Below are 14,742 nucleotides of genomic sequence, written 5' to 3'. Positions count from 1 at the left end.
GCCGTGTCTGGGATCCACTGTAGAAAACACTCCCTCAAGGCTTTTTTAGGATCGAGATCTGCTTCCTAATGGCCTGGGCCCCAAGCTGCCTCCCATCGCAGGTGCTCTGTGCCAAGCTGAGGAATTCCAGCGCAGCTCTTATTTCCTGCCCATGGCGTTTTCCCTCTGCACACGGAAAACTCGAGACCAGTCGGCCATCCCTGAATTCAGCCTCATCTTCCCAATTTCACAAGAACTCCTCAAGGATAGTACTTCTGCCCTTTTTCAGAACAAGTAAAGACTTTTAAAAATTCCATTAATGCTTTAAATAGGAAGTTAAAGCAGGGAGGAATGTAAACTGTGTGCTGGTATCGTCACTTTGGTCCCTAAGCCCTCATCTCCTTTTTATTCCTTAAGCAAACTTTGAATTGAAGCATATGTTCAGCCAAGAACACACATTCTAAGTATAGAACAAAAATAAGAGGAATAATATTCTGACTCTATTACCTTGTCTGCTTTTTAAATTTCATGTAGATGAAACCATGCATACTGTTTTCTGTCTTCCTTCTTCCACGCAATGCCGTCTGAGATTTACCCCTGTTGCCGAGCGTAGCAAGAGCCCATGTTCGATGCTGTATAGCGCCGTGTGAACAATGCTAGAGCTGACTGTCTACTCCACTGTTGACAGAGGGGCTTCTTTCCAGCTGGAGGTGATCATGAATATGTGGTTCCGCGCATCCTTACGCATGTCTTCCAGCGTGCCTCTGTCTGGGCTTTCGCGGGGCACATACTTGGGACTTGAACTGCTGGAGCATAACATATGCACCAGCTGTATTCCACCAGCTCTAGGAGATCCTGCCACAGCTTCTCAAAGAGGCTGTGCCAACTCACAGGCCTGCAAGCACCGTATGGGACTTCCAGTTGCTTCAGACGCCCTGGTACCGTCAGCCTTTTAAACTGTAGTCATTTCTGCTGATCGTAATCGTGTCTCATTGTAGTTTTGATGTGCATTCCCCTGATGTCTAATAATGCCAAATGAACACCCTTTTATATGTTTACTGAGCACCTGAATGTCATCTTTTGAAGCACCTTTTCAAGTATTTGGCCACTTTTGGTTGTCACTTTCATATTTATAAGTGTTTCGTACTCATGAGCACTCTACATATTCTGAATGAAAATCCTATTTCAAATATCTGTACGGCAAGGACACTGCATGGCTGGCATTTCATTCAGTGGTGTCTTCTAATCAAGAGACATTCTTAATTTTAATGAAATCCCTTCTTTTTTTTTTTTTTTAAGATTTTATTTATTTATTTGAGAGAGAGAGAATGAGAGAGAGCACATGAGAGGGAGGAGGGTCAGAGGGAAAAGCAGGCTTCCCACTGAGCAGGGAGCCCGATGCAGGACTCGATCCAGGGACTCCAGGATCATGACCTGAGCCGAAGGCAGTCGCTTAACCAACTGAGCCACCCAGGCGCCCATGAAATCCCTTCTTTTATGCTTAGTTGCTTTTGTGCGCTGTTGAAGAAATCTTAATCTAACCAAAGACCATGAGAATATGTTCCCGTATCTTCCATACGTGTTTAACTTACACAACTGCAGAAACTCAGTTTGGCCGAAAAACAGCTCAAGGGGAGGACTGAGAATTGTGGCTAGCGCAAAAAACCAGGTCCAGATCATAACAGGTTTTCAAAGCCAGGTTAATTTAGACTTTTTTTTTTTTTAAGGGCCACGGACAGCCTCTGGACCAGGGCTCCCCAGTCTTTTTATCATTAAATTTCCTGGGAAATTTAAACACTGCATATCTGTTTATATTCCATGTATCCAAGAGTTTCTGCCTCTCCAGAACAAATTTTTGCCCCCTTTGGGGTAATGATATCACTCTGTTAAAAATGCATGCTCTAGACAGTTTTAAACAAAAAGTAACATGATCAGACGTGTATCATAAAAAATACAACTCTGACAAAAAGAAGAAGAGTGGTTTGGAACAAAGTGATACTGGATTATGAGAAAAGCCAGTAGAAACCTGAATGATCCAGGTCAGAGAGGACAGAAAATGCCCAAGGACAGTGGAAGGGAGGATAGACAAGTGTGGAGAGCTGATAGGAGCAGGTCCTGAAAACAGATGTACTTCCAACTACAGCCCCGGTGATCTGGAATGAGCTGGAAGCATGGACCCACTCAGGGAAAACAGTGAGACACTGATGTCTATAACCATGATCTGCAGGGGCACACTGGCACCAAGGGACACAGAGAGAAAAACTACACAACACATGTATCCAACAAAACCAGTAAAGAGAACAAGGGATTAAGACGAAAGCAACTCTGGTGGAAGGTTCACAGGTGATCATTTTAGAAATTCTGCTCCACGACTCACACAGATTACTTAAACGAATTGTTTCATTAAAATGGAATATATAAAATGATGGCATGCAATTCTATAAACTGCATATTTATGTGCAAACTGGTAGAAGTGGATTGTTTTTAAAAAGGAAAAACAGCCAATCTAAGTCATCCTAGAAAACCTTGAGGTATTCCTCTCCCCCTTGGAAAAGCAATGCAAAAGTAGAATTTAATTAAAGAAGATGAAATATTTTCTAACTGTATTTTCTAATTATTCAAATATGTCCTAATTATTTGAAAAGAGGGCAATGCTAGACCATGAAATGTAAGTCTTAAAGGGACTAGAGAGAGGAGTGAGAAACAGCAGTCCTGCCAGGAAAAGCATTTTCAAGAAGGCTTTTTGCTCAAAAACACATCTTATTTTTAAATCATGTTGGATAAATTATCAAAGATATTCAAATGGTAACAAAACAGGTTTCATTTAAAACACAGACTGAAACAGTACAAAGCACGACCGTATTCCTGCCGTATCTGCACGTACTTATTTTTACGTTCTACACACACGGGTGTGTATGTGCACACACCTGCTAAAGGTGAACAAACACCACCAGGGGTCGGGTTCACACCTCCCTTGGAATAAGGTTTCAGACAGCCAATACACGGTCCACCAGCTGAGCTCGGGGCCCGGCTCTACCAGACGCACCCCACGTGTCACAGCTACCTCGGAGCGGAGATCCGCCCTGCACCTGCAGTCTGACCTGGGAGGGTCCTGACTTAGGAAAAGCTTCCAGGTGATTCCAGTACAACTTCACTGTCAGGAGCACATCAGACTACGACGACCAGTCTCGCCTGGGTTGTACTGCTGGTAAGCACTAGGAATCTGGAGGCAGCAGCCTCCCCACCACCATCTGTTTCTCATCAGTATCCAGTCGTGGAGTGAGAGAGTGATGCTCTCCAAGCCAGCTGGAACCTTCCTTGTGGCCGGTGTGACCCAGAGTCCCAGCTAGGAAGCAGAGCGATGGGAAGAAGCTGCCCTTCCCCAGTGTAAAGCACCAACACTGCTAAGTAAGCCTCGCTGTCCTCACCACATGGTTTTCGAGAATTCAGAAATCAAGTACTCACCACAAGTTGACAAAATTGATGAAGCTTGGGGAGAACTCCCTTTCTTCAGAGTTACTCAGCTGTGGAGGGTCCCCTTTCACGACTTGTGTGAGTTGATCGAATACACTATTCCACTTCGGATAAGGAAACCGGCCTGTGGCTAACTCGTACTAAAGAGAACACAGAGGGAAAAACAAAATATACTGGGCATTATTTACTGCTCCTCACTGGAACACCCACACTGAAATCTGAATTCCAAGCAAAATTCTTGTAAAGCCTTGAATCGAACCCAGATGAGGGTGAGGTGAAATTTTCGCAGTTATTAAGGCTAAGTGGAAGGGGTATTTAGAAACCAAGATAATATAAGATCAACTGAGTTCCAGGTGGGACTAAAAGGAAACACCAGATTTAAACCCAGACAGCGTCGCCACCGCGTGAACGCACCGGGGTAGCCCTCAACTCTGAATCCTTTGTATGAAGGATCCTGGAAGGCTGGTTCTAGAACTTTCCTGGTGCGAAGTGTGCACAACCTGTAGTTATCTGAATGGAAGGCCATGTCCAGAACAGTGCTCAAAGTCATTTTGAAGGTAAGCGAACTTTCAACCAACAAAAGTCCACCAGAGCTCAAAGGAAGCAACCTGGGAATTCTGTACTCCAGCCACCCTGCGGTTACAACAATTTCACCCACAAGCAGATTATTACTATAACTGAAGAAATCAAGTCTGGGTCAAACCCCGAACCCTGAACCCCAACAATGACGCTTGGGACAGTATCTCTAAACCACGCCAAACCAGCTCTGAAGAATCTTACGGACGTACGTCCCAATGCGCCAAAGGTCAAACGTATTTGTGGACTGTATTCTCATCTTTCTCTCGCTCTGTTCTGAGGATAATGAAAACAAAAAAACTGTGCTTTTTCCAAAAGATAGGTCTAAATCTGCAGCATGGCCTAAATGAGCCCCATGCTGGGTGTACTGACAGGTGACTTGTTAGGGGAGGGTGAGACCCCCAAGCTCATCGGAGAAGGCATCTGAGAGACTGCGCTGCCTGAGGACACCGTCGCAGAGATTCTTCAGCTCAGGGCTATCGGGTGGAGTCGATTTTGTTGAGTATTAAATTACTGGTTTATACAGTGAAAGGAAAGCGACCAAGCAACAGTAAGGACATCCTCCAGTGGGAGGCTGGGGCCGGAAGTCCTTCTTCACCCTAAGACGGCACCTTCAGCTTGCCACCATCCCCAGTTACACACACACACACACACACTCGCAACGCACACGCACACACGCCTGTGCGGGGGGGCGGGCAGGCATGCCACACACACGCAGAAATTCAGTCCTCTGGCTGAGGTTTCTTTCTGATATAAATACAAATGCTCGGGATGAAGTACCTTATTGGTTATTCACAACACTAGGAATAACTTTATCAGATTCATTCTTGAGAACAGATGTTAATAAGAGAAGGGAACAGTAAAATGCACCATAGAAAGTGAAGGACTTAGGAACTTAGAAATTAATTTCACACATTTCTTAATTTTTGTAAGATCATCCATATGGAAAATAGATTATGAAACTATTATTAAGTACTGAATGCCTTGCTTTTAAACAAAGTTTAGCCAGATATACTAAAAGAACTTGCTGAAAATGTTCCTGTTAAACTTTTCACAGAACAAAATTCTCTTTTTATGATGAAGTAAATACTCTCTTTAAACAAAACTGGTTTGGGCACAGACAGGTGTTTCTGAACCGTGAATATCCTTTATATGCACACAGTTAGGTACCTCAGAAGGATGCTATAGGCCGTGCTGTAGGCCTTGGGACCAGTCACCACCTAAAAGATGCCCAAGTTCCATGTTCTCTCCTAACTAAAGAAGAAGGGATTACGTCTCTCCTTTGGTCAGTTGGCTTCACAATGAGAAAAGACTCCAGGAGGTATTGCCCATATCAGGTCACAAGAGAAACCGGATGGAGGCTTCTGCAGAGGTGAGCTACTAGCCTTCAACTCTCGGTACAGAGAATTCACTAGGCCCGGCAATGTGACTCACCAGGATCACTAACAAGGGTATGTGATTCTCATCTACAGGAAGCTCTCAAGACCACATAATGCCAATGAACAGATGGAGATTATTTATTAAGCTACAAAAAAAATTCTCTGCTCGGAACCTGTGTTACCTCTGAGCCATGGGACCTTATTAAAAATGGGAGGAAATGAAAGGAAAAGTTTGGGCTGCCTCCCAAACAGAACACGGCCACATCTAGTGATGGGAAATTCCCACCATGTAGAAGCAGCTGTCCAAAGTCAGAAAAATGCCACCGAGCTATGGTAAGAGAGCAAGCACAAGAAAATAAATCTAAAATTTCAAAACAAAGTTTAGTAATAGGAAATGAAAAGCAAATAAAGATACTTTTAAGACAGAAGGAAAACTTCAGTACAGTCACAGGTGAGAAAGAAGAGTTTATTTCATTGTACTTAGTTGCAAATTAAGTAGCTTTCTCACTCTTCTTTCTCAGTGTTGGTTTAAGGTAGAACTTTTATTAGAATTATCACCTAGGTAGTTGGTGTTCGTCCAGAACTGAATTACTTTCAGCTCACTTGTTCGTTCCATTTAGTGAACAGAAGATTCCAAGTAGAAACTATTTTCCTACATGTAAACATGTCTGCCTAATACCCACACTATACAGAGTATCCCCGGACATATTGCTCTTGCCTGAGGTGGGAGGAGCCAGTCACCACCGCCCTGACTGCCCGTGAGCCGCCCTCCCCTGTCCCTGTTCTTGATGCAGGTGCTGACTCCTAGTAGCTCTGGCCAAGAGATCCAGAGCGACATTGAAGGACCCAAGGCACTGCATAAAACTTTGAGGGAAACCATTAATTCTGGCTTGATTTTTACAGTAAAACACAGACTTTTATTCAACAACTAGAAGACATAATCCCTGTGATTATAACCATAGAGAAAAAAAAAGGTAAAAAAAGTCAAAGACTAGAAGGGGAAAAAAAAAAAAAAGAAGAGCAGTTCTTATGAGGGATGGAAGGCTGATAAAATTTTCTTTCAATTCTAAATTTCCTGCTACACCACCGTGACGAACATACCAATGTGATCCCCAAACTCCAGACATCAGAGCGGACGTCGTATCCTTGTCGTGACGCACTCGGGTCTATTCTTTCAGGCTGGAACAGAAAGAGAAGTCATGGTCATTAATTATGCACACTCTCAAGGAGCAGGATGGAAGCAACAGCTGGGTAGGGAGCCGAAATGCCAGCTTACGCCTAGAAGAATCCACGTCTAGGGTCAGACTGGGAGTAACAGGAAGCATTCATTATACTGAAAACCACCACCACCAACAAAACCCAACCCAATACCACCTCCATAAAGGGAACACAAAGCAACTCTTCTAATTTATCCCCCTAAGGACTCACCAGCATTTACAAACCGGAAGCTGAGAACAAAGAAAAAAGGAAGAAAACTGGAAAAGTGAAAAAAATAAAGAATTACAGGGTCAGATTAATAAGCAAGTAGTGGTAAACAGAAAAGAAAAAAAAAAAAAGACTAAGTCTTCTCTGTTTCACTGAATAAGGCCACACCACAATATATCTGAGATACAAGAGCAAACATGAGCTAAATTCATTATAATTACTCCACCCATTCTTCATCATAAAGCTAAATGCATCACTATGCATACCTTTAAAGATATCTATTAGTCATTTTTCACCAAATTAAGGCACTGCCAAAATATATTATCCGATCATGCAAACAGCAAAAATCGTCTTTAGTAATTTCCATGAAGAGATCATTCTTTATATTTCCTTGAAATAAGGGACCATTATTTACACAGTGTGTCAGGGATGGAGAAGAAAAGAGAGAAGCAGTAGCACAGAGTTGACAACGGTCCTGGGCAAAGGCTGAGAGTCACTGCTATTGGAAGGAATGTCCAGAAGTACAAGAGTTGACTGTGTTATAATTTCTGCCTGTCAGCAACAACTAGTTCGGAGACCTATTTTACATATTTTTGTTCTGAACATGAGTACTGTGGATCAATATTCACTGGAAGCTACTTAGTTTTTAGTTGTAAAAATATGTATTTAAGATAAGATATGCATTACATAAAAAAGTCCCAGATAGTCAACCAAGAGAGGAAAATACTCTGTTCAACAGCAGCAGGATACACATTTTTCTCAAGCTCTCATGGAACATCCACTGATACAGACCATGCCTTATTTTTTTGTAAATTTTTTATTGTTATGTTAATCACCATACATTACATCATTAGTTTTAGATGAAGTGTTCCATGATTCATTGTTTGTGCATAACACCCAGTGCTCCATGCAGAATGTGCCCTCCTCAGTACCCACCACCAGGATAACCCATCCTCCCCGCCCCCCCAGAACCCTGTTTGTTTTTCAGAGTCCATCGTCTCTCATGGTTCGTCTCCCCCTCTGATATCCCCCCCTTCATTCTTCCCCTCCTGCTATCTTCTTTTTTTTTTTTTCTTAACATATATTGCATTATTTGTTTCAGAGGTACAGATCTGAGATTCAACAGTCTTGCACAATTCACAGCGCTTACCAGAGCACATACCCTCCCCAGTGTCTATCACCCAGTCACCCCATCCCTCCCACCCCACCCCCGACTCCAGCAACCTTCAGTTTGTTTCCTGAGATTAAGAATTCCTCGTATCAGTGAGGTCATAAAAACATGCCTTATTTTTAAAAAGAGAAAGCATGCAAAGCATGTTCTCAGATCACAAAGTCACTAAATTAGAAATCAGTAACAGAGTTACCTGGGAAATCCCCAAATATTTGGAGATTAAACAACACCTTCTAAGCAACACACAGATCACAGAGGAAGCCTCAAGTAAAAAACAACAACAACAACAAAAACTTTGCACTAAGTGAAAATGAAACAGAACTTATCGAACGTTGGGAAATGCAGCAAAAGTAGTATTCAGGGGGAAATTCATAGCACCAAATGCAAATACTATAAAACAAGACAGATCGCCATCAATATCTTACTTTACAACTTTAAGGAACTGGAAACAGAAGAACAAGTAAAACAGACAAAAACAAACAAACAAAAACCACAGAGAAAAGACAACAAAACCCAAAAGGATTCTTTGGAATGATAAACAAAACTGACAAACTTTCAGCTACACTAATTGAGCAAAAAGGAGAGACAATCAAATGACTAAAATCAGAACAAAAGAGGGGACGTTACTACTGCTCTTCCAGAAATAGAGGAAATGGACACATTATTTGAAAATGAAACCTATCAAAAATAATACAGAAATGTGAATAGACTTAAAACTATTTTTTCAATGAATTTGTTATTAAAAACCTTCCCATGAAGAAAAGTCAAAACCCAGATGGGTTCTGGTGAACTCTTTGAACCATGCAAAGGAGAAACAACACCAGTCTCACACAAATGTCTTTCAAAAATGTTGTATGAGGCCAATATAATCACTTACAGAAACCTTATTAATAAAGACATTACAAATCGGGGGGGGGGAATCGGAGGGGTAGACGAACCATGAGAGACGATGGACTCTGAGAAACAAACTGAGGGTTCGAGAGGGGAGGATGGGTTAGCCTGGTGATGGGTATTAAGGAGGGCACGTTCTGCATGGAGCACTGGGTGTTATATGCAAACAATGAATCATGGAACACTACATCCAAAAAAAAAAAAAGACATCACAACATAATTCATAACCCTCTTAAACACAGACACAAAAACTATTGGGGCGCCTGGGTGGCTCAGTCGTTAAGCGGCTGCCTTCGGCTCAGGTCATGATCCCAGGGTCCTGGGATCGAGTCCCACATCAGGCTCCCTGCTCTGCGGGAAGCCTGCTTCTCCCTCTCCCACTCCCCCTGCTTGTGTTCCCTCTCTCGCTGTCTCTCTCAAATAAATAAATAAAATCGTAAAAAAAAAAAACTATTAACAAAAATGAGAAAATCTAATTGACAACATGTGAAGAGGTAATAATCACGACCAAGTGATGTTTATCTCAGGAATACAATACTGACTTAAAACTTGAAAAACAATGTGATGCACCATATTTACATAAAAATGAAGAAATATATCATCATCACAATAAATGCAGGCATCTGACAAAATTCAAAATTCAGTTCTTAGCACACCAAGACAAAGGAAGGAAACTTCATTTCACAAAGGACATCCAAAAATCACCGAGAGCTAACATCATACTTACCTGTGAAATCCAGAACACTCCCTTCCTAATTAAATGTGGAACAAGGTACAACTTTTTTTTTTTTTAAGATTTTACTTATTTATTTGAGAGCGAGAGAGACAGCACGAGCAGGGGGAGCGGCACGCAGAGGGAGAGGGAGAAGCAGGCTCCCCGCTGAGCAAGGAGCCCGATGTGGGACTCGATCCCAGGACCCTGAGATCATGACCTGAGCCGAAGGCAGTCGCTTAACCGACTGAGGCACCCAGGCGCCCCCAAGGTGTATCTTCTACTCAGCTTTATATTGGAGGTCCTGAGCCAGTACAAAACGGTAAGGAGGAAAACAAAAAACAAAACAAAACACTATTTTACTCACAGAACCTGAACTTCTGCAACCGTTTATACAGAAAATCCCTACTAAAATTAATGGTAAGCTAGCAAGGACACAGGGCACAATGACAAAATATGCAAATCATCTCTTTTCTACAACAACAGAAAAATACTGGAAGGGGTGCTTGGGTGGCTCAGTCAGTTAAGCATCTGACTCTTGATTTCAGCTCAGGTCATGATCTTGGGGTCCTGGGATCAAGCCCCATGTCGGGCTCTGTGCTCAGCGTGGAGCCTGCTTGTCCTTCTCCCTCTGCTCCTTTCCCCACTTGCTCTCTCTCAAATAAATAAATAAAATCTTTTTTTAAAAAAAGAAAAATACTGGGGCGCCTGGGTGGCTCAGTCGGGTAAGCATCTGCCTTCAGCTCAGGTCATGATCCCAGGGTCCTGGGATCAAGTTCCACATTGGGCTCCTTGCTCAGCGGGGAGCCTGCTTCTTCCTCTCCCACTCCCTCTGCTTGTGTTCCCTCTCTCACTATGTCTCTCTCTGTCAAATAAATAAATAAAATCTTTAAAAAGAAAAAAAAAAAAGAAAAATACTGGAAAATATATTTTTAAATTCCACTTACAATAGTAGCATCAAGAAACATGAATTCCTTAGGAATAAATTTAAGAGTTCAAGAGTTCCTACACTGAAAACTACAAAACACTGCTGATAGCAAACGACCTCGATAAACAAAGAAACAGCAGGTACTGAAAAACATGGTAATGCCAAGCTATCCACAGGTGAATGGATGAATAAATTGTGGTCTATCAGTACAATGCAGAATGTCTCAGCAATATAAAGAATGAACTAACACACGCAATAGCATGGCTAGCTCTTCAAAACATTATGCTGAGAGAAAGAAGGCAGGACACAAACCAGTACATGGCGTAAGATGACATTTAGATGAAACTCCGGGAAAAGCAAATCCAACTGACACTGACAAAAAACAGGACCAATGATCTTTTTTTGGTGACAGACATCTTCATCTCTTGATTGATGAGGTGATTACCTGAGTAACTACATTTGTCAAAATCCAAAGAATATATTTAAAATGGGTGCCCACCATTTGTGGTTCTGGCGGTCATGTCCTTCTGAAACTGCTGTATGTTTATGCCAAAGAGCTCGGATTTCTAGCACATGTGTGCTAAGAAAACTTACCCAACTCCTGTAAATAAGTCAAACGAGGATTTCACTTCCTTTTGATCACACTGGAGCACTAACAAACCTACCCGAGGATTATTTAAGTGTCATTTCATTTCGCTTGATATTTATCATTCGTTAGGGCCAGACACTTAAGTTACATGATTACTGGTATATTTTTGCCCATGAGGGATGCAAATGATTTCTGTTCAGTAACCCCAGAAGTTACTTCTTTCTGGACCTGGAGATGAGGAGCAGTACTGTATTTGAATGAACCCATCCCAGCGTTCTCTCCTCAGGGACCATAAATACTGAATTACACAAATGTTCTTGAGCTAGTCTCACCGTCCTGCCTGTCCAGTGTTCTTATGAATGAATTACATGTATTTTTGATGGGTTCTTTCTTTACTTGTATGTATAATATTTTTAACATTTTGAAAATTATTCTTTGAGAGGAGTAGGATACTTAAGATTCACGAAATTATTTAAAGATCTTGCATCCTAAACCTAAATCCAAAGTATAGGTTTGAAAAACAAAAAGCTTTTTAAAAGTATAAAGTTAAGGGGCGGCTGGGGGGCTCAGTCGTTAAGCGGCTGCCTTCGGCTCAGGTCATGATCCCAGAGTCCTGGGATCGAGCCCCGCATCGGGCTCCCTGCTCAGCGGGAAGCCTGCTTCTCCCTCTCCCGCTCCCCCTGCTTGTGTTCCTGCTCTTGCTGTGTCTCTCTCTGTCAAATAAATAAATAAAATCTTAAAAAAAAAAAAGTATGAAGTTAAAGGAAAACATCAACTCGGAGAATAGGATATGTAACATTAACAAAAATAGGAACAACAATAAAAAAAGATAAAACAATTTTATATCCAAAAGTATATATAAAAATAAATACACAACTCAAGTTACTCTGTATTGAAATATATAAAATAAAAACTAAGAAATAAGGAGAAACTGACAATTGTAATGTTAACAGATTGTGAACAAATCTTTAATTTCCTTGGAATAAATGTAGTTAATAATACAGAACAGGCCTTTTCCAATATTTCATTTTTAACTGGTCATTGATCATGCTAAAAAGAATCTCAGTATGTCCCAAAAGGCAGAAATGCACAGTCTACAAAGCTTTGAGGGGAAGTAATAAGCCAAGAGATTAAAAAGAATCAATGAAACACTTTGTGGTGGTTAGCGATGATGTGTAACAAATTATCCTAAAACTTAGTAGCTTAAAACAACAAACGATTATTATCTCACAGTTTCCGTGACTCAGAACCACCAACAAAAATAGGCAGTTCTGACTCAGGGTATCTCATGACTACAGTCAGGAGGCTGGGTAGTGCTGACGACTTTACTGGGTTCTGGAGGATTTGTCACCAAGCTCATTCACACAGTTCCTGGCAGGAAGCCTTAGTTCCTCACCAAATGAGTCTTTCATAAAGCTGCGTAAGTGTCTTCACAACGTGGTAGTTGGCTCTCCCCAAAGTGAGCAATCCAAAGAAGAAAGAAGAAAGAAGGTACAATGCTTTTTTATGACCTACTCTCAGAAGGGACACAATGTCCTTTCTGCCATATGTTCCTCATTAGAAGCGACTCACTAAGCTCAGTCCATGCGTCAGGCTGTACTTGGTGTCCACCTTTTAAAGGGAGGTGTATTAAAGAACTTGTGGACAAATGTTTAAACTACCACACATTTGGATATTAAAACATTCCAGTAAATAGCTCTTACAGGTACCATTTAAAACAACTAAGAAAACAAAACTACGTATGTGTATACATGTACACAAGCATACACACCCACACGCTTGCTGATGCTGAGGAAATAGTAAAATTTCACAGGTTTTGAAGAATTCTCTACCTTTCCTCAAAGACTCCTGGCTAAGATGGATTTCAATCTCAAAGAAGAGAAAACTATGCTACCACAGTTGTTCTGAAGTCTGGGGAAACTTTTTTGAGCTCGAGGAGGCCAAAGATGTTTTGCCCATGAGACAATCATTAACTTTTTACTGTATGAATAAAATAAAGATGGAAATCATCCCAATTTGATTTTTAAAGCTAGCATAGCTCATATAAAACCTTCACTATATGAACTATAAACCAATCTCACTTAAACATTTTCGTGCAGAAATTATAAATACTAACATACCAAATGTAAAAATATATTAAACATATAAACTATGAGCCAGGTAGGGATTATTTCTCGAATGTTGGAATGGTTCAACCACAGGAAATAGATGTGACTATGATCATCCTGTCAGTAGCTATGCAGGAAGAAACATTTCCTCATGGACTGACTGATACCAAAAAGGCACTTAATAAAATTTTAACAGCTGTTCCTGATTCATTCTCATCTCCTCTCTCTCATACACACACACAGAAATGCACACAGACTTAAATCAGAAAAAAAGCATCTGCTTTCAAGTCCAAAAAAACACGAGAATCCTACTATCAATATTGTCATTCAACATCTGGATGTTTTGGCAAAGCAACAGAATATGAGAAAAGTAAATACATACACATGTATGAGAAAGGTCAGTAAATAGCAAGAGGGCCAAGGCAAAAATTATTTGCAGAATGGTACCTTGAGTACCGTCTGAAACCTATTAAAAAATGAGGTAGATGAGTAATTTGGCTGGTTATAAAATTAACGTATCAATCTAAATAGCTTTCCTCTGTATACCAACAATTAGTAGGAAAACACACCATATTACATTCAAAATAGCAACAAAAACCTGTCTTAGCACCCAAGAACACAGCAGGGCACAGAGACCCGGGTCTCAAAGGGCTCAAAATCTGGTTGGGAGATACAGATACTAAAACAAGTAATCCGGTGGTGATGAGAGTTACGAATCCGGGGTCCAGGGTCCAGGACGTAAGAAAGGGAGGGCACCATGTCAGATGCAGTGGTTCAGGAAGGATTAGCGAAGCATCTGCTCCGAGACCTAACTGAAGTGAAAAACTGGCACATTAAAAATATTCACAGGGGAGAGAGTTCAGAGGAGAAAGGAAAAGACCCCGAGGGAAGACTATCCTTCCATACACATGTGGAACAGAGAGGTCAGTGAGCTGGGCAAACGAGGTCGAAGGTAACATGAGGGCAATTTAGGAAGACAGCTGAGGGCCAGATCACGCAGAGCCTGCAGGCCCACGATGAGGGTGTGGGGATGAGAGGGTGTCTTCTGACAACTGCTTGGAAAGGACAACTGTCTGCTCTGTTGAGCACAGACTATGTAGTAGAGCGAGGTTAAGCACGGAGGCCATCCTGGAGATGGCAGCAATCAGGCAGGTGAGGAATGCCAGTGGCCAGGCCAAGGAACACCCGTGGTTTTTAAAAAGAGGGTGGGTTCCATGCCTTGAAAGTAAAGCAGACAAGCCTTTGCTTATGGACAGGATGCAGAATATGGGAAGTAGAAGGAAACGAAACTCCCAAGTCTGTGTCCTGAGCAACTGGAAAGAGGGAACTGGTTATTTACTGAAATATAGACAAATGGGGGTGGGGGGGGAGGCAGCCTCCAGATCTTATAGGGAGCAGAGAGGTGATATGATGAGGCCAAGAACTCAGTAATGGACTTCTTATATTTATGACTTCTAAGGGATCTAAGAACGGTTATAAAGTAGGAAACTAGATACATGATTTTGGAATT

General features: G+C 41.6%; 1 protein-coding gene across 2 annotated transcripts in view; it reads right to left on the bottom strand.

Annotated features, from left to right (window-relative positions):
• The window catches only part of MAP2K4 (mitogen-activated protein kinase kinase 4), a 136,593-nt gene that overhangs the window by 9,583 nt on the left and 112,268 nt on the right, over window positions 1-14,742 (bottom strand). For both annotated transcript variants that reach the window (XM_044921394.1, XM_021694559.1), the window contains 2 exons: window positions 6,510-6,587; window positions 3,445-3,593 (listed from right to left, as the gene is read on the bottom strand). In XM_044921394.1, the coding sequence (XP_044777329.1) occupies window positions 3,445-3,593; window positions 6,510-6,587 (227 nt within the window). The remainder of the gene's footprint in view (window positions 1-3,444; window positions 3,594-6,509; window positions 6,588-14,742) is intronic.

This window comes from Neomonachus schauinslandi, chromosome 15 (genome assembly GCF_002201575.2).
Source record: "Neomonachus schauinslandi chromosome 15, ASM220157v2, whole genome shotgun sequence".
NCBI lineage: Eukaryota > Metazoa > Chordata > Mammalia > Carnivora > Phocidae > Neomonachus > Neomonachus schauinslandi.
The sequence above is the reverse complement of the archived record's forward strand: the minus strand, read 5'-3'. Positions and strand labels throughout refer to the sequence as shown.